The sequence below is a fragment of the Chaetura pelagica genome, unplaced genomic scaffold (genome assembly GCF_000747805.2).
Source record: "Chaetura pelagica isolate M959 unplaced genomic scaffold, ChaPel_1.0 scaffold176, whole genome shotgun sequence".
NCBI classification, from domain to species: Eukaryota; Metazoa; Chordata; class Aves; order Apodiformes; family Apodidae; genus Chaetura; species Chaetura pelagica.
Window position 1 is genome coordinate 317,703 of NW_009953484.1, and position 23,877 is coordinate 341,579.

The 23,877-nt window shown below is 39.6% G+C and overlaps 1 protein-coding gene across 1 annotated transcript in view; it reads right to left on the minus strand.

The window, feature by feature from the left end:
• ACRV1 (acrosomal vesicle protein 1) overlaps positions 1 to 23,877 on the minus strand; it is a 52,965-nt gene that overhangs the window by 5,606 nt on the left and 23,482 nt on the right. Inside the window, exon 2 of the mRNA XM_009998572.1 lies at positions 6,194 to 6,272. Within this exon, the coding sequence (XP_009996874.1) occupies positions 6,194 to 6,272 (79 nt within the window). The remainder of the gene's footprint in view (positions 1 to 6,193; positions 6,273 to 23,877) is intronic.

Below are 23,877 nucleotides of genomic sequence, written 5' to 3' on the forward strand. Positions count from 1 at the left end.
GATCACGCTGCTATTGATCTTATTGCTAGCACAGAACCTTAGATATGATTCTAACAGAGTGTGCTATATGAAAATGTATGTAATAATTTAACCTATTCACAAGTAGTTCACAAGTAGTTGGGGTTTAACAAGGAAACATGAAGAAGATTGCCGTCATCAACTCTCCACTACATCTGACCTGGGACTGGCTGTGATCACTGAAGATAACTGAGTGATTGATGGGAATTAGTGTAAGAAAGAATGGTTATTGTTGTAGCATCCAGAATTGTATCATGTATTCTTTATGGTTAATAAGGCCTTAACTTGAGTCTGGATTGTTCTTAAAGAAAAAGGGGGAATTGTGGATGAATTTCTGCACAGCAATGGACATGGAAAAATACTAGAGTTGTTCGTGCAGGGAACAGAAGAGCTGTACGTGCAAGAAACAGGAGAGAAGGACACTTTAGTAGCAAGTTAAAGGAACTTTGTAACAGCAGAATACAAAGAAGGAACTGAAGCAGGACCCAGTTAGAGATGCTGATGCCACAAAGACCACAAAGAAGAGCATATTCAGCAAGATGCAGGTTCAGCAAAAGAAGTATCCAAGTAGTAACTTACTACAGCGCCTAAAGTATCAAAGTAATAGCTTGTCATAACGCGTGAGCAATTAGTAATTACTAACCAATCAGTTAGCATATTGAAGACGTAATGATCTTTGTAATAAACCTATATATACTGATGTACCTAACAATAAAGTGGAGCATTCACCATAACTCTGAGTATTGTGTGTCTGACTCTCGCTCACCACAACAATCCTTTTCTTCCCATTATGGAATCATTCTCCTGGTGGAAAACAAATAATGAGATAATCCTTTGCAGAATAATGTGCCATTTCTTCTGGATTGCTGTGATTCTTTTAAGATCTGCTGGTTTACCTCACTAAATACAGTATTTGGAAAGGGATTTTTTTTCTCAGTAATTTACTCCCTTGAGAGAAGTTTACAGCAACTAAACTAATTAAGCATGAGTCTAAGTAAACACAAAAATGCTAATATGCTTCCAAGTGTCTGCAGCTAATGAATTAGTTTTTGTTTCACATTTACCTTCTAGGCTGTGTGACAGGAGCACTTCACTTCTTTTCCATGCTCTTGGCCATTTCACCTTCTATAGCTCCTGCCTCAGGCAGGATGGGAGAGGTTATCCTCATCTGTGCAGCACCACAGGCTGGACAGCCCAGAGATAAGACTGACAAAAAGGATCTGGGCTGAGAAAAATAAAAATAAAATAAAATAGTGAACTTAGGAAAAATATTCACCCTCACATAACTGTTCAATAAAGACTACATCAAGTTAAAAGTGTAAATACAATTTTGCACTGAAAATCAGGTTCATTTAAAAAATAAATTTAGATTTTTCCTAGATTTTGCTATGCTATACTAGATAGCATTTGTATTTATAATACTATCCCCTGGCTGCATTATTACTGCAGTGCCCTAAACACTGAAGTTTAAAACTACTTTAGTTTTTTTAAAGGTTAGCTCCTGGTTCATGGACACATATTTTTGATCTTCAAACTCTTCTATGCACTTAAATATCGTCTTCTTCTAGCAGCTGACACCAAAACTCCCTCTTACAGTCAAATCAAAAAATAATGTCATATAAAAAAAAAAAATAGGGCACTTTTCAGCTCATGTACTAATAGGTTATTAGGAATGGGGAGAAATGCATGGCTTATGACACCTCTTCCAACCCCGTTCTCTCTCACATACTCATTGAAAGTTTCACACAAATAAGATGCTGTAATATCCTGTACCTCACCCAATCTTAGTTCTGTTTGACTCTCCAGCTTCTAATCCAGAGTTACACAACACCCCTTGTTGATAGAAGCCTATTTTCTTCATGTAACAGAAAATTATGAGTGTAACTGCAAGTCTGATTCTGCCACTTTTGAGAAGCAGCAGGTGGAACAGCAACACTGTCAGTCTCTCAGCTATAATTATCATATTGCTTTCTCAGTACTAAGGAATTCACCTTGCCCACACAGGGTCCTTGATGCTAAGTAAGGCTATTTGGGCAGCAATTGTGCCAGATTAAGAGGTTATCACTCTGCTTTCTGCTGATCTCATCACTACTGGAAGTTACAGATTTCCCCAAACTGTCAACTAATGGCATGTGTAATTGCTTCTAACCCAGTTCTGTCTAAATGAATCCAACAGCTAAAACACTTCTAATAATAGGGGCTATCTACCACAGCTCAGTACAGCTCCTGGAGAGACTACACAGGCAGTGGCACTGACAGATCGGAGAGGCTGGTAATTTCAGGGAAAGGGTGATGAACAGCAGAAGATCAGGTGTGGAAGAGCAGGAAAACTTTAACACAAGTCAACCACATCCAAGGGGGCAATCTGATAGTGTCGTTACTCTGCACTCTCACTTCTACCTTTCAGATAGATGCATGGTAAGTATTGATGTCTGGTTCACCCCTGAACATGACAAACCCCCTGGAGTGACAGCGGAGTCGTTTCCTCCTGCTGCCTTCAGACACTGGCTCAGGATGAGGGTGTCAAAGCTGTTGAGCAGTTTGTAATTGGCTGCGTTCCAGAGAGCGACTCAAGAGAGCTTTTTAAGGCACTTTTTTTTACGGTTTCAGGTCTGAAGTTAATCAGAATGGAAAAGCATGGCTGGGATGGTCAAACAAAGTAGACCTTACACATGTATAGCAGGGTAGAGTTTATAAAAATGTTTCCATAATAACTCTCTCTACCAGGAGAATTCCCTTCTTCCTCTGCTGTGTCAGCTCAGTGTCAGAGAGCCCAGGGCTCTCTGTCACCCCCTCACACTCTGAGAAACCACCTTCCCATCTCCTGCAAGTAACTGAGAACCAGCTTCCAAGCAACTTAGTACCTCCTCCTTTCATCTCTCTTTAATTTCCTGTTCCCCCTCCCCTTATATTTTCCCTAGAAGTTAACTCCTTCACAGCATCAAAGCATCAAGCCCAGTTTTTGAGAGCAGGCAGAGCTCAGGGGACTGGTATACTGGAGGGCTATAGAAATTGATTCCTGTGTCCCTGCATTTACAACAGTTAGTTAGTTGTAAATCTGCTTGTATCTGATTACTTTACTAACAAGAGCCTGAACTAGATCCTAGTATCTCTTTTTCTTCCATGTTTGGAACAAGCACTAAGTTGCATCGTCATCAATCAACAAGAGTAACTTGGAAATTCTGTAACTCAGAATACCTCAGCTCTTCCACTTCATGCTTCTTCAGGAGCTTTACAGGCAAGCAGAAAAGAATCACTAAGCTGGATATACGGTTCAGCTAAAAATCTCTTTTAAGGTGTCTAACAAAAAGTCACAAAATGCAACAGTGGAAGTAAATAATCATAAATGGTTTTGTTGGATTTTTTTTTCCTTTCAACTGCATTAAAAATTCCACAAAGGTGTTCCTGAGGACAAGAAACCAGTGGGTTTCTAACCTGAAAGATGTGCAGAGTCACAAAATTGGGTGCCTAATTACTTTTAAAAACCCTCCTCAATACTTGGATTCTTTGACAGATCCCTAGTTAGTTTTCAAATAAGACTGCCTACCTGTGTTCATCTCTTTTTGCCAACTATTTGGCTGACCCCACTGCATCTAACAATAATTTGGGCATCATTTCCAAAAGAGTGAGATTTCACTCTATGAATCTACCTTCTCTGGGTGAAAATGATCTCTCCTTTTTTTTACCTTCTCATAATGTTCTCAGACTATACACATGTACCAATTATTTTGAAAAGTGAATGACATTTTTCATGTTCTTCCAGCCTCTGATTCTCAGTCTTGCCAAAAAAGATGGTGGCTCATAACTACCGGCTCTCAGCAAGCACCATTGTTTTCAAAATACAGAGATACTAAGAGCTGAGCAACAATTTTGAAAACAAACTTTATTTTAAAATTTTCCTTTCTTGAAGTGTAAATATTAACTAGAAATAGCTGGTTTAAATAATAATATGGATTTGGGGAGGGGGATAGGGGGAGGGCAGAGATAGTCTTGCTGTTTTCAAGAGGACACTGTTGTTTCTTAGTCTAAGCTATTTTTAAGTTTTAGTTTACTCTGGTTGTTTGCTGGAGCCCTAGTGCTAGGATACAATTTGGCAGTTAACAGTCTCAGACATTTTCTAGCTAACAAGGAAGAACCTGAAGTTCAGAATTCATTAATTAAAAAAAAACCTGCACTTAAAGAAATGGTTGTTGAGAGTTTCTGAACAACTGTCATAAGGATCTGATGGCTGCAAGTTACCACCAGCTTCAGCTACCCTCCACTTCTCCCATGCTGAATGGTGTCTGAAAACATTCTCTTTGCAAAATAATCATCACGTAAATCACACAAAGATATCAGGATAATTAAAAGACACAGAAATTCCAAAAAATTTTTAAACTTAATCCATTTCTAGAATTGCATAAGTTCTCAGCTGCTGCCCATTTGTTTTTAATAACTGTAAAAAGAAAATAATCTCTGTAGCAAATTAAGCACATACCTGGTGAAGCTGCCACAGTTACAGCTTTAATAGAAGAGGAAGAGAGAGGCAGTGGATGAGGAACACCAGTGTGGTACATGTCCAAAGTGTCTGTGAGGGGGATGTCACCTGGTTTCTTATATACATTCACCACTTGGGCCCATCCTAAGCTTTTTTTATCAGTTTTCCAGTCATATGTTTAAGTGATGAATATAAATTCAAGGTGATTTCAGATGCTTTCCTTCCATTCAGCCAGACACTTGAGGGGGCCTTGCAGCTCTGCTTGAATCTCCTCAGCGTGTTGTCTGAGGCCTGATGAAGATTCAGGCACAAATTGTTGAATCAACTTACATGCAATGCCTGCTTCAAGGTTAGCTTTATTACGTTTTGAGCTAGAAACTTGATTATTCTCTCCACATTTCACACGGAAACTTTGCTTTCTGGAGCCTGAGAGACAACATTTACCTCAACTAACAGAACCAAACAACTCGAAAACTTGAATGTGGCATTAAAAACAGGCAGAGTTTTCCTGGGGAGAGCAGGAGCTGCCAGGGACTGCAGCTGCCCAAGCCCATCACGCTGCTGCACCAATACCAACAGAGGAAATTTTCACCTCAGGCCCAGCAGCTCCTGCAGCCTCATCTTCCCCCCTTTCAGGAGCCAACACTGGAATCTGGAGCTTTCTCATCACTCCCTCCATCCAGCAGGCAGAACTTTAAGCGATAGAGGTGGGATTACTTAAGCAGCATCAGGGATCCACCCCACTGCCTCGAGAGGGCCCTCAGCTCGGCAGGAAAGCTTTTCCCTCAGGGAAGAGCACCAGGCCTCGGTGCACGTACCCCCTCAGTCAGCAAAAACAGGTATTTTTATGGCACTGTAACGTGTTTGGTTTTTTTTAAAGTGCTTTTTGTCTACCACTTGGCATGGCAGGTTTCTGCTTGTCATGGAGTCTGAACAAAAAGCAGCACGTGTTGGCCTCCCACAGAACAGCGCCTGCTCATCGCATTCAGACTGACACTTTCATGCTTTCTTTTTTTTTTCCTTGAGATCCTAATTGAAAGCCCTGAAGAGAAGCTGTCAATTTAAGTTTATGACAAAGGCAGCTGCTTCTGGAGGCTGGATTTCAAACTGCCAGCTGGAAACGTGACTGACACGCGTGTCACGGGTGTGACAGAGAAACAGCTCATTCCCAAGAGCTTTCAAAAATCTGCGTTTTGATAATTGATCTGAGCTTTGTGAAGTGGGAAGACAAAAGGTGCTTTCCTGTTTTTCAGAGCATTTATAGACCATGTTTCACAAAATGTCTTTCTCATGAAGATTTCTCTTTGGGACAGCTAGACCTGTGTACACTTCACTGGGTAAAGAACTGGCTGCATGGCCAGGCTCAAAGAGTTGTGGTGAACAGAGTTAAATCCAGCAGGTGGCTGGTCACAGGTGGGGTTGCCCAGGCCTCGGTACTGGGACCAGTTCTCTTTAATACCTTTATCAGTGGTCTGGACGAGGGTACTGAGTGCACCCTCAGTCAGTTTGCAGGTGACGCCAAGCTGGGTGGGAGAGCTGATCTGCTCTAGAGCAGGGAGGCTCTGCAGAGGGATCTGGACATGCTGGATCGATGGGCTGAGGCCAATTGTATGGGAGTCAACAAGTCTCAGAGCCAGGTCTTGCACTTAGGTCATAATCCCATGAAATGCTACAGGCTTGTGGGGGGCAGAAATGTACCTGGGAGTGTTGGTCGACAGCACCTGAATATAAGCCAGCAGCGTGCCAAGGTGGCCAAGAGGACCAACATCACCCTGGCCTGCATCAGGAAAAGTGTGGCCAGCAGGACCAGGAAAGTGATCATGCCCCTGTACTCAGCCCTGGTGAGGCCACACGTCGAGCACTGTGTTCAGTTCTGGGCCCCTCGCTACAAGAAGGACATTGAGGGACTGGAGTGTGTCCAGAGAATGGCAGGCAAGCTGGGGAAGAGTCTAGAGCACAAGCCCTGTGAAGAGAGGCTGGGGGAACTGAGGGTGTTTAGCCTAGAGAAAAGAAGGCTCAAGGGAGACCTTATCGCTTTCTACAACCACCTGAAATGGGGTTGTAATGTGGTGGGAGTTAGTCTCTTCCCCAGAGTAACAAGCAACAGGAGAAGAGGAAATGGGCTGAAGTTGCACCAGAGGACGTTTAGATTAGATATTAGAAGAATTCTTCATTGAAAGGGTAATTAAACACTGGAACAGGCTGCCCAGGGAGGTGGTTGAATCACCATCCAGGGAGGTGATTTTAAGAGACTATAGATGTGGTGCTTAGAAACAGGATTTAAGCACTGAAAGTGTTAGAGTTAGGTTAATGGTTGGTAGAGTTAGGTTAGGACTCGATGATCTTAAAGGTCTTTTCCAAGCAGAATGATTCTGTGATACTGTGACAGCATTTAAGCATAAGTGTAAGTCCCACTGAGATTTCAGCAAAATTGAAGGCTGAGTATAGATTTAAAGGTTAAGAGGACTGGTTTTCTGACAGACTTTTAAAAGCCACTACTCAGGGAATATGCATTTAAATAGGGGTTCACACCTCTAAGCTCCAAAAACTTTGCTAGCAACCATGAAATGTGGGTAGGCAGACCTTTCTGAACCACAAAGTTTAAAAATTTCCTCTTAGCTGAAATTTGTTCATGTCCTTTTGTCTGAATCTTTTCCCCAGTACTCATTGTAGCATAAATTAGTAGATTAACATATTTTATCAACTACTGGAGTTCCACCTTTGGTTTTAATTAGGCTTGGGTCAGGTCCTGAAAAAAAGACAGGCTTTTTCAACAAATTAATTTAGAAAGTCTTTGTGTCTTAGAAGTGGCATATAACAGTTATTTTAATGTATATTCATCTGCTTTATTATGTGATTACTTTTCTTGTTTTCCTTGTTTTCACTAAGTCTGAAGAGTTTGCTTAAAGAAGTAATTTTCTTAGATTGCCCTTATAACAATGTCTTTGTATTTTCAGACTATTGTATCATCTTTTTCCCCCCTGCATTTCTTTAAATATTCTGGCTGAATCATAGAATCATAGAATCTTAGAGGCTGAAAAACACCTCTACTTTCAAAATCTTTATTCTCACAAGTTTTCTCATTTCATCAAAACATATGTTTTCTCCAAAGCCTTACAGAAAACTCCATTACAATCAGAATTTGAATTTAAAATTAAAAAAGAAAGTGTATACTGAAAAGTGTAGAACAGATGGGGAAATAAAATAAACCCCGACAAAATGCAAATTCTTCCAGCTGTTGCTTAAATATAATACACCTTCTAACATCACAGACAAAGTTTTTCTTTTCCCAATGCTCTCCTTCCTTGCCTTTGAATATTTTTGCACTAATTCCTAATATTGCTGCCATAACTTCAGCCACTTGGAGACAAAAAATACTGGTAGCCCTAAGGTAGGTGGTGCAGGATACCAGTTGTGGTGTGCATTCACTAGACTTGCTAAGAGCAGGTTTAACCAACTGCCCACTTCTAATGTCAGTTTCTTTAGCCATTGTTATTTTGATCATATACTTAAATTCCATTATAAGGAGTATTTGCTCTATCTAGCCTTAGATGTCTAACATGGCTGCCTAAATTGGGAGGTTAATCTCATTAGGCTTTTCAACAGTGAGTGGAGAGAGACAGACTCCTTCAGCCAGGGAGTTAATTTCCACATCCATCATCAGTTATGGTCATACATGCTGCCTGATGTCAGGGAGACAGCACACCCACTTATCTGAGACTTTAATTTCCTTTTCTACTAAATAAAAGGAGAGGCAGGTCACCAGGTTTCAGAACGCACATTTGTTGACCTGAGCATTCAGACAAAGCCACTAGTCTGCACTAGAAGAAGGAGATATAGATGGACAAAATTTTTTGATTATGTGAATGATTTTTATGTGTGGGTAATTGTATCTATCTGTGAAAAAGAGCAGCCCAGACTAGATGGTGAATTTGGGTAGCTGAACCTTCAATACATTTACAGGATCTAGCTCTCTATTTCTCACGTGAACGTGGGAAAAACAAGATAAACATCTTCCTATGCAAGTTCTGTACCACCCAGGCTCCAGGCACCCCTTCTGCAGGAGCTGTGCAGTCCTACTGAGACCAGTTCAGGGAAGGTGTGTTTCAGAGCTGCTGGGGCCTCAAGCACACCCAGGTGCTGCTGGAAAATTGTTTTAAACCCTAATGCATTGTTGGAATCTTGGAACAGTACAACAGTCATGCTAACTGTATTCTGTGGGTGACATGAACAGATGTGGCTGTTCCAGATATAGCACGATAGGTGCCACACTGGACTCCTTTGATAGTTTAACATAGAGGAAAAACTACAATGAATGGCAGCCACGAGAGATTACATCATTGTACCTGACAGCAGGAGCATGCCTGATCTGATGGATCTGAGAGCGTGCTGATAATCTGGGCCTTGGGGGCCAGGGAAGGTGCTCATTTGGGAGCTTTCACAGAATAGAAATAAATGGCACTTTTCTCAAAGAGGAAATGACTTGTTGCATTGACTGGAATGGGGAAAAATTCCAGGTACCTGGTTAAGTGAGAGAGAGAAATATGGATGAAGAGGCAGAGCTATTCTAATCCCAAACCCATTAACTATAAATTTTTCTATGTATTTATTATAGTGAGGATGAACCTCCAGGATATATTTATCTGTGTGTGAATGATGATCACCAACTCAAATTAGACTGTAAGGAACTAAAAACACTAGGACTGTGTTTATAGGGAAAGATTCAAGTAAATATATGATGTTACTGGTACTGTCACTATTTTATAGCAGAGTAAGGCAAAAAAGCAGGTATATATACAAATATATATAGAGAGAGAGAGAGAGATACAGAGAGAGACAGAGATATAGATTTCCACTCCAGCTCTAGTAGAACTGCTATGCTAGAAAAGCCCAACAGAATTTATCTATTTATCAGGGAAAAAAATATTTCAAATTTTACAGTTTCTTTAATATTGATTCCTGCTCACTGATGAGCTCTAAATTGCCCTGTTTTACAGCCCATTCGGTTAATAACACCAGTTTATTTAGAGTCTACACTTAGAGTAGCTAATGAACTAATCCTTGTATAGTTACAGAAGCATTGATAAGGTTAGATATTTATGAAGATAAGGTACTAATTATTGGAGATGGGCCTGGCAGAATATCTGCAGGGCACTGCAACTAGACAGGTCTAATCTGATGAGCTTCAAAACTCAAGCTAGGGATTCCAATCACAAACTAGCCCACTTGCTCCAGACAAAAAAAAAAAAGGAACACCCACCCTCCACACACACAACCCCCTCCCCCCCAAGCAAGGTTTCAGATACAAGCTGACTGAGACTTTCCTACTGATGATGCTCAATGTTTTCACAATACTGTGGGATCACTCATGCTCCTGATTTGTCCCTTCCTACCTTCAAACACCTGCACAAAGGCTTGATGTCCCCAGGAGGGAAGAAGCATCACTGGATGCTGCGATAAGTTGGTGTGTTTGTTTCAGGGATGCCTCCTTCCTGCTTGCACAGTTCTGGCAACAGCATCTGACTAGTGCTGCTCCTGGAGCTGAAGGGCAGACCCAGCAAAGAGTTCCTTGCTATTTAGGGCCTCAGGCTGCCTTCTGACAAGGAACTACTGCTGAGGCAGCTCCTGGGATTGGAATCCTCAAACTAATCCCAACAGTTCCATTCTGCCTTGTGTGTTCACCATGAAAGAAACATTGCTGATATCTGAAATGGAGCTACAAACACCTGTGCTAATTATACCAAACCAGCACCTTTATATAATCACCCTTTCCATCATTATTAACTAATTAATAAATTGAGTATTTACACAATACACCAACAAATGCAGACTACACACATCTAAAAAAAACCGGTGCCTGCCTGGAATCCATTACCACTCATGGACTGTATTGTTGGTAAGAAAAATGCATTTAAAGCAACCTGATTGTGCAAAGTGCCTGACAAGCATTCTCTCTCAGACATTTTTTATTTAATTTATGGAATAATTACAGTTGTTACTGGAGAAGTTTTACTTACAGCTTAATTACTGCATATTATTAATTGTAATTTTTAATACAGTTTAGTACATTCTTCCTTCATAGATTAATTTAAAATATTTTGATTCAATACAAAAATTCTCCCCTCAGCTTAGTTCAGATGTAGTACTTTTTATAAATAACGTCCAACATGTTAATTTCGCACATTTTGGTGACCTTCTGTGAGAACCAAAGGCACTGGATCTTGCAGAATACATCCTTTAAAGTAATTTTCATAATAGCCTTGTGACTAAGCACTGCTTTTTCCTGTAAAAAGTCACCAAAGACTCTCAATGCTTTTGACACAAAGAGCTCCAGCTATTCAAGGTATTGACAAAATACATAATAACCACACCTGGTTTCTATGGCAGGAAAATCTAAACTCTTGGGTAGAAAGGGGTTGGCATGGCAAAATGGTGGGAGTTAATTGGGAAAGGAAATGCAGGATTTAAAGGAGGAGCAGGTATCTACGTAGTAAATGGCAGGACTATTCAGTCACTGCAGGGCATGTATGAAAGAAACAGCACCTGTGCTGAAGTAGATACAAGATAATGTCTTAATGTTCAGTCACTGAGGTTTAGGGGGAAACATCTCTTTTCAAGATATTAAACCATTAACTACAGACCTCCTGGACTGTTTTTTTTTGGTACATCATCTCAGATAGGACAATGAAGATCATTATAGCTGATGCTATCCTGAAAACTGTACCTCTGCAGCCAGACTCACTCTGGCAGTTTCTATTCATGCAGTTCCTCAAAACAGACATTGGTGAAATTCAATAGCAATAAAGGAAAAACAGTGCTTTTCCCAAAATAGACAAGAATTACCTGAAACCAAAGAAATTTGAGCAGTGTTCCTGACAGAGGCTGCTATCAACTTATAATCCCCAAAACTAAAAATACAAATGGTAGCACTGGCAGAGAAACACATAGCCACAAGCATCTTCAATAGCATCTTGTACCTATTTACACTAGAGAAAAATCCTCATTTTCATGTACACAAATAGCAGTATTGATCTCATTAGCATGAAGACAAAAGAAAAAAATGGCAGATGCAAAAAGGTGCAGTATTTATCAATTTGCTACATTAAAGTAATTTTCTTACCAGCCAATGCTCTTACATTAGTTATCCCCATCAAAAAAACCTGCAGTTTTCCAAAGGGTCTTGATCTGTGGACATTTACCAGCAATTGAAGAATGGATCATTAAGAACCAGCCCAGAGTAGAAACACCTGAAAATGAAAAACAAAGCAAGGCAGTCTCAAGAAACAAGGATAACACATTATTCTGTTTTTCCTTATATGTAAGTACTCTAACATTCATGATGGAAAAATCTATGATCTGAACACATAAACCATGTATGTCAAAATTTTACTCCAAATAGGTCAAACAAGATGTTCAACCTCTTAACTTTCACTGCTTATCTTGCTTCTTTTACTTCTCCTTTGTTTTGACACTCAAGATAATGAGCAAAATCAATTTCACTTTTGCTATGAAAACTACTGTTCTTTTTTTATCATTTTCATACCATAAACAACAGAGCTTACCAATGCAATACTTGGATACACTCACAATATATAGAAATAAAGAGAGCAGCATATTTTAATCTTGGAAGCATTGAATTAGTATTGAACAGCATATCATAGATAGAATCTTAGGGGCTGGAAGGGACCTCGAGAGATCATCTAGTCCAACCCCCCTGACAGAGCAGGGTCACCTAGAGTACATCACACAGGAACTCATCCAGGTGGGTTTTGAATGTCTCCAGTGAGGGAGACTCCACAACCTCCCTGGGCAGTCTGTTCCAGTGCTCTGTCACTCTCACAGTAAAAAAATTTTTTCGGATATTCACCTTGAACCTCCTATGCTCCAATTTACACCCATTACCCCTTGTCCTATCACTGGTCATCACCGAGAAAAGCCTAACTCCGTCCCCCTGACACTCACCCCTTACATATTTGTAAACATTGATGAGGTCACCCCTCAGTCTCCTTTTCTCCAAGCTAAAGAGACCCAGCTCCCTCAGCCTTTCCTCATAAGGGAGATGTTCCACTCCCTTAATCATCTTCGTAGCTCTGCGCTGGACTCTTTCGAGCAGTTCCCTGTCCTTTTTGAACTGAGGGGCCCAGAACTGGACACAATACTCCAGATGTGGCCTCACCAATGCAGAATAGAGGGGGAGGAGAACCTCTCTTGACCTACTAATCACACCCTTTCTAATGCACCCCAGGATGCCATTGGCCTTCTTGGCCACAAGGGCACATTGCTGGCTCATGGTCATCCTCCTGTCTACCAGGACCCCCAGGTCTCTTTCACCTACACTACTCTCCAGCAGTTCAGCCCCCAACCTGTACTGGGACATGGTGTTGTTCTTCCCCAAATGTAAAACTCTGCACTTCCCCTTGTTGAATTTCATCATGTTTCTCCCCGCCCAACTCTCCAACCTATCTAAGTCTCTCTGAATGGCAGCACAGCCTTCTGGTGTGTCAGCCACTCCTCCCAGCTTAGTGTCATCAGCAAACTTGCTGAGGGTACATTCTATACCCTCATCCAGGTCGTTGATGAAGATGTTGAACAACACCGGTCCCAGTACCGACCCCTGTGGGACTCCACTAGTCACACACCTCCAACCAGATTCTGCCCCATTGACTACAACTCTCTGACTCCTTCCTTTCAACCAGTTCCTAATCCACCTCACTTCCTGATCACCAAACCCATACCTGATCAACTTTTCTACAAGGATGCTGTGGGAGACGGTGTCAAATGCTTTACTGAAATCAAGATAAACCACATCTACCGCTCTACCATCATCTATCCACCTAGTAATTTCCTCATAGAAGGCTATGAGGTTAGTCAAACATGATTTACCCTTGATAAAACCATGCTGACTGCTCTTGATGACCCCCATGTCCTTGATGTGCCTGGAGATAGTGACAAGAACAAGTTGTTCCATCACCTTTCCAGGGATGGAGGTGAGGCTGACCGGTCTATAGTTACCCGGGTCCTCCTTCTTGCCCTTCTTGTAGACTGGAGTGACATTTGCTATCCTCCAGTCCTCAGGCACCTCACCTGTTGCCCATGACTTACTGAAGATGATGGAGAGTGGCCTAGCAATGACCTCCGCCAGCTCCCTCAGCACCCTTGGGTGCATTCCATCTGGACCCATTGATTTATGGATGTCCAGATTACTCAACTGATCCCTAACCCAATCCTCATCTACCATGTCAAACTCTTCCTCTATCTTGACTTCTTCTGGGGCTATATGAATCTGGGGCTCATAGGGAGACCCTGCAGGAGTGAAGACAGAGGCAAAGAAGGCATTCAGCACCTCTGCCTTCTTTATATCCTCTGTCACCAGGGCTCCCACCTCATTCCTCAATGGGCCAATATTGCCTCTACTGCTAGTTTTGCTAGCTATGTATTTGAAAAAGCCCTTTCTATTATCCTTAACCTGACTTGCAAGGTTAAGTTCCAAGGAGGCCTTAGCTTTCCTAATTGCCTCCCTACATCCTCTGACAACAGTCCTATATTCCTCCCACGTGACCAGCCCCTCCTTCCATGATCTGTAGATTTTCCTTTTCCACTTAAGTTTGCCCAGTAGTTCCTTCTTTAACCATGCAGGTCTCCTAGCACCCTTACTAGATTTCCTAGCCATTGGGACGCTCTGATCCTGTGCTTGCAAGAAGTGGTCCTTGAATGTTATTCTATGAGAGGCTTTATCAGAATATAAGTCTTAAGAGTAAATTTGGCTTATTATTGTCAAAATATGCACACTACTAAATACATTCCTCCTCCAGTAATCCATCAATAATAACTCATAGCTTTCTAGGAAGGAAAATACAACTGGATTTTCTATTTATCGGTGAGACTCTTCTAAATCCTTTGCCAAATTCATCACTTAAAACAGTATTTTAAGCCATATTTACAACCTATACAATTGAATTCCCTTCACTTGTTTCTTACCAGTTTTCTGAGACCCTAGTATGAGAATTTTGAGTAACTGGTCACAACTCTCTTCCTTGACCAAACGTTTTTTATCACTGCATGGATCCTAAGAGAAAAAAACCCGAAACCCTATATTGCAATTGAGCAGTTTTACAATCTCAAAAATGCCAAATTTCTTCTCATAGAACTCTTTACTTACACTTGCTCAGTGCTGCAATACTGCTCAGCCTTGAAACTGAAATCCTTCTGGTAGGTCCCCCTGATGAGACATAAAGAAAATCCTGAATGAATTTTGCATTTCAATTATCAAAATTGAAATTGTTCAAATGATTTAAAATAGCTTTTGTCAGTATGAATTTTAATTCTCTAAGGAGATAAATCAACCATTCATTTTGTAAGTGCATGTATGAATTTTGATGAAAAACAGTCACAAATTGAAAAACACATTCAGTATGATTCCTACCAAATAGAAATATCTTCAAAAATACTTTCATAACAAATTTAATATTGTTGTCAGTGCTTGTTAGACATTTAGGTAAGAGTAATTCCAAAATTTGTTAATAGGCATAGATGTCCAGGAAACAATATGATCTTACACACATTTTTTTCAGACAGAGCTGCCTGCCATTCTCAGCTACAGATGAGAGAACGAGAGCAGCTGCAGGACTAGGACATTAAGATACTGACAATTCCTGAAATAACAATACTTGCAATTTCAAGCTGGTCCAGTTCTGAAAAAAGTTGGCTAGGTTCAGAGAGGTGCATAAACACCCACTGGTCATTGCCACAGCTGGACAAACAGGTCAGGCAGATGCTGATCTCCAATAGAGTGATGAGTTTCCACTCACTGTAATGCTTTCAGATCATGGTAACGTGTGGAAGGAAATAAAGTATTAACTCTGGGAACTCTCCTAGTAATCTAAACTTGGACAGTTGAGAATTAACAAGAAAATGTCTTTGCAAGACTTAAAATTTGTTCTCACATGAAGATTATGCCTAAATTTGTTCCTGTTGCATTTTGCATAACAGTGTTCACTAATTCTCTTATGATCTCTGGAAAACTACACAAACATCACTTGAAACAAGTAATCCAAAGTGACAGAACAACTAAAATGTTTATAGAATCATGTTTGACAAATACTTTGAAGTTGAAACTCGTATTCATTCTTAGCATCCAAACCTGTATTTATTTTTAGCATAAATGTAGTTCAGCTGACCTAAGCAGAACAATGCCTTATGTTGGACATGCACTTAACTATCTCTAGGGTCAACACAACCCTAGTAGATGGAATTGCCCCACTATTATTCATTAAAGTCCTAGCATACAGCTCACTTCAGATGGAATTTTAAAACCACCATCTTTCTTAAAGATTTTACAAATGATGGCACAGCACAATGGAAATTAAAAATATGATAAATGCCTTTACAATCAAGGAGGTCTTCATTTTCCCTTGCATTTATACTAGAAGTCTCCCTCTGCAGTTCTGTGCTTCAGATGCTAAACTGGAGCCCAGAAATCTTGGTTCATATATCTGCTCCAGGGGGACTTTTGGCTATTAACTTCATATCTCCACATGTTAAGTACCTTTTCTGTAAAGAAGGGGTAAAAATGCTTCCCAGACACTGTTATGTTGTCATCTTGTTGGATGTTTCAGGCACATTTACATAAGTGGCTTCCATGACGTGATAATAATAAGGAAAATAATGGGTTATTATGCATTTCATTTCACTACCATTAATTCTTTTAGTACAACGTATCAGATTCATTTCTCTTCACACTGTTATCTTAGCACTTCACAATATAGTATGAACTATCATTTTAATGAATAATTTAATTAACAGTCCCTTTATTTTTCACAGGATTGTTACTAAAGACATAAGGGAAAGACTAAATGTAGCAGCTGATTTCAGGATACTAGAACTAGCCACTTTCCCAAGTAAATCACCAGATTGTGAATTGTTTGTATTCCTTTGCTCATTTGCTGGTTTGATTCCCCTTGGTGCATTTCAACTTCATGTAAAATGGCTGTACACTTACAATATTTTCTACAGAAAAAAATACTATGGCCATGAAATTAGAATTACCAAAATACTAGCAGGGGTAAATTAAGTATGCCCTCAAAGTGCTAGGAACAGCTATTTCCTAATTTTTGAGACACTGACTGTTGATATGGGTTTAATTGAACCCATTTGGATAACATGCAAACTCTTGTACACAAAGACACCCTTCTCTCAATTATCTTAATGTCTTATACCAGCTATAACTGTGCCTACAGGGAGAATATGCTACCAAACTTGTTATTTAATAATTAATCAGATCCTTATCAAATTTTTTGTGTGTGTTTCCAGCCAGCTCAAGCACTTATGTTTTCCAACATTTACCAAGTAGCTACATTTTTATATAGAAAGTCCCAGTATAAAAAATGTTGAAAATATATACATGCTCTTTCTTTCTTATCATTCTACCTAATAATTCTCTCTTCTCTCTTTATTTTCACATGGCATAAAATATGTCAGATTGGGTGAGCTTTTTCAAGAGTGTTATATATGGCTTAGAACATACAGCTCTCATTTCCAAGATCTGCCTACATGTCTTTTAATTTCAGAGTGCAATTTGCATTTCCGATTTTAAATGACAATGCCTATTTTTAGGTCTCCAACTTTCTTTAAATCATTTTAACCTCACTACCTCAGCATGTCTATATATAAGTCTATTTCTTTGAATTCATGAGACCTAGCTCCTGCAGATAGCTACATGCACTCTTACCATTAAATGCATACTTGATTATCCTGGTGCTATGCCTCATTGAAGAAAAGGCATAGTTAGTGAAGTGGAACAGAAGGAGATCAATAAAACCTCTATCTGTGTTGTTAGCAGAGCACCTCATGTACTGTGTATACATGCTGTACATAAAGCAGTACTGTGAAAGATGAAAATAACCTTCCAGTTGTTTCCAACAGACATTAATCACTTTGGTTTCTATAATTATTTTCACTGGATATGAGACCAGCCAATACTGATGCCAAGCACACAGCCAAAAAACAGAGAGACAGATGCACATCATCAATACTAACTAACGTGGTTTTAAGCTATAAACTTACTTAGTGTTCTCTTGCTGAAGGATTAATTCTCTAATTTAGTAACTGTACACATCCTATCCCATAATGGTTCTTTGTCCAGATAGCTGTTTTCTTATCTATGATAACTCTTCCCAGGCTGCTTCCTGTAAGACACCAAGCTGAATCTAACCCAGAATGATTTTACCCATGATCGTAACAGTATTTCAGAATATTTCTGAAAGTTCCCCAAAAGAGCTAATTAATCTTGTCTTTCTCCTGAAAACTTCAGCAGCATGCAAAATTATCTGGTGAAATCAGGATCACAGTGGAAAACAGATGTTGTGTCTGAGTTGACCTTTTTGGAGAATAAATTACAGGCAAAACAATCATTCTTCCAAGGCTCGTGGCACTGCTCTGCTGTGAGTGTATGCCCCTGTGTATTCAGCTTTTTGCACAGCAGAAATGAGACTGCAACATGGTGGTTCTCCTCAAGGCAAAGTGATCATCTCCTCTGAGGGGATTTTTTTCAGCCTGGCAGAGGGGAGCCAACACGTGCTTAATTCAGGGAAGAAGCAAGGAGGAAGGAGCAGTATTTTAGTCTTACAAGCCCCAGAATCTTCAGTAGAAGACATGGTATATAAGGGGACTGAACTGAAGCTAGAAATCATCTGGCATTTACACACAGGCCTTTTTATTCTTCACTGATTCTAACTATTTTTGGAGACATATTTAATTGTTCTTTGGGAATGTTCTGCAAAACAATAGATGCAAGGGCCTTGATCTCAAACAGCAAGCACCATTTGAGAATATTTTTGTTCACTTACTATAAAACCTTTTCTTCCCAAAGACACAAGATCATAGTAAGAAGCATCCAAAATTTTATGTCTACCTCTGCTGGTTTAGAATCATGCTGGTTGTGCCATTTACTGTCATTGCTTCTCAGAACCTTGGGAAAATAGTAATAAAAAAATCCCTTAATCTTGTAATTGGACAATTTAACATACCTGCACAGACAAGTTACACAGAACTAACACGTTCCACATGACTTTTTTCTCTCTGCCATGGGCCTCTGACACACAACAAGTATAAAGGTGTGAACTCCAGAAATTCCTAAGGATGAGAAAGGAAGGCTGCCTTTGCCATGAGTATCAGAGCCAACCTTATTGCCTGCCTCAGCAAAGTAGGTCTGTGTGTGCTCTTTTTGTCCTCCTCCAGAGGTGTTCTCCTACTTTAGCACCTTCTGTATTTCATTTCCCAGGTTTGCTGGCTGCAGCCTCATTTGTAAGCATGCACAGCACCTGATGTTTCAGCTCATGTTGCAAAATGCTGCAAGCAGATGATGCCCTCCACTTTGACACACATGTGAAGAATGTAAAAAGATAACACTTTTGGAAATTAATCTCTTTGTACCCCATCACATACATTTGGTATCTCACAGGGCTCTATCTAATACATTATAGAATCATGGAATCATTTAGCTTGGAAAAGACCTTTTAGATCATCACATCCAACTGCACCTGCCAACCATGTTCCTCAGCACCACATCTACATATCTTTCAAATACCTCCAAGGATGGTGACTCCACCATATCTCTCTGAGCAGCCTGTTCCAGTGCCTAACAAACTTTTCTGTGAATAAAATTTCCCTAATAGCCAATCTAAACCTCCTCTGTAACAACTTGAGGCCATTTCCTCTTGTCCTATCACTTGTTCCTTGGGAGAAGAGACCCCCCCTCACTCCAACCTCCTTTCAGGCAGTTGTAGAGACCTATAAGGTCTCCCCTCAGTCTCCCTAATTCCCAACTTCAGGAATACATTCTGTTTGCTCAAAACTAAGATTAAGAAAAAAGTTGTGAAAATGCTCACGGCCACTGGACACAGGGCAGCACAGCTACAGGATCTGGAAATCAACAGCATGCTGGGGTAAAGCACCACTGCTTCACTGAGGCTCCCCATTCTTCTCCCTTCTCTTCCCATAAAGAGCAGCAAAAGCAGAGCTGCACAGCCACAGTTTAGTGTTGTGATCGACTGATCAGGATAAAACAGAAGACATTCTCTTGAGCTCCTCAGGAAGAAAATTGAATCATACTCTAACTTCTGTAGCAGCTTACAGGAAAGAAGAGGAAGCAAAATACTAGATAGCATTTGTTAAGTTTAGAGGGGCAATTGTTTCCAAGTTTCACAGTAAGATCAAATATGTGTCCAGATTTCAAGTAGACAGGAGATTTTCACAAGCTCATTAATTTTGGAGCATGGATTCTGCTGAAAACAAATGAGGCTTAAGACCTAAAATCAGTTCTAATGAGAAGGTCACTGCCCACATTTATCACCTCTTAAAGGCCTTCCTGGAATCTATAAAACAGTGGCTTTTCTAGATGTTTTCTGAGAATACAATAAGTTAACACTTGGTACAACCCAGAACTTTCCCAGATGACTTATCATACTATTTAAATCACTGCAGCAAGTCTCACTTTTTCCACGTAAGGCAAAAAAAGTAGAATGGAATTGGGATGAACAATATAAGTGTATGTTGAAAAGAAAAATGTTTTTTTGGTGAGATTTGACTAAGAAGCAAACATTTAACTTAACTCATAACTGAGGAAGTCACTGAAGTGTGCTGTTAATCATCTCCTCCCACTAAAATTGCTTTCCTGAAGTACTGCCTCAGGACCACAAAGCCCATAGAGAAACCACTGGAAGTACAAAAGAACTGCTGTAAATGGAGCAAAAAGAAACCAACCCAGATTGCACTTGATAGCTAAATTTGAAAGCTCACTTATATCCTCTAAATATATGCATTTTCAGTTGCAATGGAGATGTCTTCTCAAAAAAGGGCTGTGTGTACAAAACAATAATTGCAAAGCAGAGCACTCTAATATCCTTTGTGAAGTCCAAGCTGACAAGTTATAGACTGAAGCTTCCTACTCTTCATCCCATGAGCCCACAGGAATAAAATGCATTCAGTTTACTTTATTAAGAAATGTTATTAAAACAATCAATCCAGAAGACTTCCATGAATCAAAAACAAGCTTTGTGCCTGCATGCTCTAACACCCTATATGTCCTTTAAATTAACTTTTAAATCACCATAAGACACTGTCTTGGATCTGGTCTCCGGCACAAAGCTTTATAAAACAGGACTCAAGGTAGTTATTAATTAAGTAAAACTTGCACAAAAGGAGAAATAAATGGTAACCAACTCAGTTTTGACACTGGTCACTGTCTCTATGGCAAATTTGCTCAGAAGAGTCACAGTGGAGCATGAAAGGATGTGTCACAAACTCCCAGCACATTGACTAACTGCAAACAACATCTTGAAATAATGGCCACTATACCCACTAAACTTTTTTTATTAGTATCTAGTTTTAATCTGCTTTTTCTGATATTTTTTAAAAATACTTATAGCCTTCAGAGATAGCCTACTACAAAGGTTTGTGGAAGTAGTAGGGCTACAATAAATCTCTAAGAGAAATTTTGCTGTGGAAGAGCACTAAGGAAGAGGACATGAAAGACAGGCAGCTTCTCAGATGCTGTGTAAAGCTTGAATTATTTAGACCAGACAGAATACTCTAAAAAATAGATTAAATGAGACATAATAAGGCCAGGGATAACACAGGTACAGGAAGATAGTTACTAAGTCTCTTTCACTCTTAATCTCCAGCAAAGAATATCTTGTTTCTGCTGTTCTGTTACTGACTTCTGTTGAGTCACTTCCCATTCAACAAATGAGAAACCTCTCAACTGTTACCAAGAGCAACAAATCTGCTTCTACACGTCATACAGCATCACCTAGACAAGTTGTTCTGAGGGTCTCAATCAGCTGCTTTGCCTTCCTTGGGAAGCTGCTTCTCCCCCCAGCAGAATACACTTACCTGTGTTTCTGTGAATGTTCCTTTACAGTAACATCTTCTCATGGGCTCCAATTTAAGACATTAACAAGAAAAACAAGACCCCTGAGCCAGATTCTGCTGTCGCTCATGCTACTGTCTCTCCCATTTTGCACTCGAGTAGCTCAGTGGCTGCAGCAGCTTTCACATCCAATCCCTTCTCACCACAGAGCAAATTGGTTTGAAGCCTCTTTCTTTGGCCTAAGGGAATGAAGGAAGCAGCTCCTGCAAAGGCAAGACTTTCCTCTTGAAGTGGAGGGGCTGAGAGGGACAAACCAAAGATTTAGCAGGACACCAAAAATACGTTAGTCACACAAAAAAATTAATCTTCACTAGGTGATGTATGATGGGGTATAACACTCCTTATACTCCAGGCACTTCTGTAAGGTGATGCAATTATGCACCAGCCCAGTCTCAAAGCCTCACTCTAAATCTTGTGCTACTGCAAGAGAGAAGACTTGATCCTATTGATTAGATAACCATTTATGTTATACAGGTACTTTATTACATCAATTCAATTTTAAAAAAAAAAAATAAATCCTATTTCTCTGTGGAAAAAAATCTATTTAATATCCTTTAACTTAAATAAAATGACCAATTTGAGAAAAATTAAGTAATATGTCTAATAAAATCATAAAATGCAATTTTCAGCTACAGTGAGCAGAATAAAATATGGAATAGGAGCTTGCATTTTTTATTAGAGTTCATTAATCTTGTTAATGACTTATTGAATATCTTTGAATTGCTGTGTCTGATAGAAATTGATCCCAGTGGCTACATTGTTATATGCTTTAGCAACCTCCTACAACAGCTGCCTTTAACTGACGGGGTATATCTCCAGTCCATTCTCTGCTACACTGCAGGGAACACTGCAGCAAATGTGATTTACGACTATAAACTATTTAAAAGGTTTAATATTGCTCTGAATGGAACATCAATATTTAGTTTTTTACCCTCAACATGGGTAAGGGGAGTATATGGATACTACAGAATAACTTACCTATCCATGTGAGCTGTCAGCTTTGCTTTTTTCTATTTTTCTGCCCCAGGTTTGGCTGTGATTCTATTTTAGATGTGGAATATTTCAATAAGTCTTACATATAACAAGAGAATTTCTGCCCCAAATTACAAGGATTAAACACACCCCATATTTCACTGAGGGCACCCAGCAATGCAGAAGGACTCTTCAATTAGCTCCCTGCAAAGGAAAGGTTTGATTCAAAGTGCTGCCTTGGCCTGATTGTGGCTTTGTGTCTTCCCTACTGAAACTGCCTTAGAGCTTCCCAAATGGGTTTACATGTGTACACAAAGAAGAAATCCACAGGATGCCACCTGGGATAAATTAATATCCCTTCAGTGATCAAGCTTTCTGATATCTGAACCCATCCCAGCTCACAGCCACATCATTCCAAAGACAGGATCCCAGGTTCCACCAAACCACACTGTAAGAAATGCCAACACAAACTACAGTTTGTGCATTTTGTGCAGACAGTAGGAAGGATTTGATGTGCTGCAATATAAAAGGGAGAAGGGTCACATTATAGTCCACATTCTCCTGTATTATAGACACACAAAATATAATCCAATACAGTAACTATAATCATGAAAGAAGCAACTGCAGCAAGATAAACACCAACCCTGGAGGGAGGGCTGTGCAATGCAGCCAACATTCCGTAGTGATGTAAACCACTCAGAGAAGAAGACATACACAATAAATCTGGTTTAAAATGAAGCTGACATAGGATTGCTGGCTTTTAATGCTTTTGTTATCCAACCTGTCATATACGTATTTATTTCTTTTGGATAAAGTTTACTGGTTGGACAGTGGAAGTGAATATGCCTGTACATTTACAATATCTTGTCCAAATATGGACAAGAAACCTCAGGGATATTTAGGAACAACCTAGAGACAACTAAACACAAATGAGGATTCACAGTACACATTGAAATTAATTATTCCAAGCCTTAGTTTTAAGTCAAACAGAAGTAATTGACAGTATGATAAAATTCTATTATCAACTCACAGTTTCAGGAGAAGCAAAAGGGAGGACCAGGAGAAAAATTTTCCTGTAAAAAAGGACAGAATTTGTAATAAAAACAAAACCAAACTACTTGGGATTATAACTCACTACAGGAAATACATTATTAACTGTATCATAATGCATTTAACTCCAGTAAAGATTAGATAAATAGCATTGTTCCACATTTTTTTTAAGTGCATTTTTTACAATTGATGTCTATATCCCATCAAAAGCAATTTTTTTTTTTTTTTATTAAGCAAGGTAATGGTTGTTATAGCTTTGTTGTACCAACAATCAAGTATTTGTTATGCAAAGTCTTTAGATTTCTCTAAATTCTCCAAGCTGATTCCTATTCCTTTAGTTGGACAAAGTCTTTAAAACCATGGACTTTCCTCAGATGTATGTTACTGAAAATGAAACAAGAAATGGGCTCCATCTAATTTCTTTCACAAATCA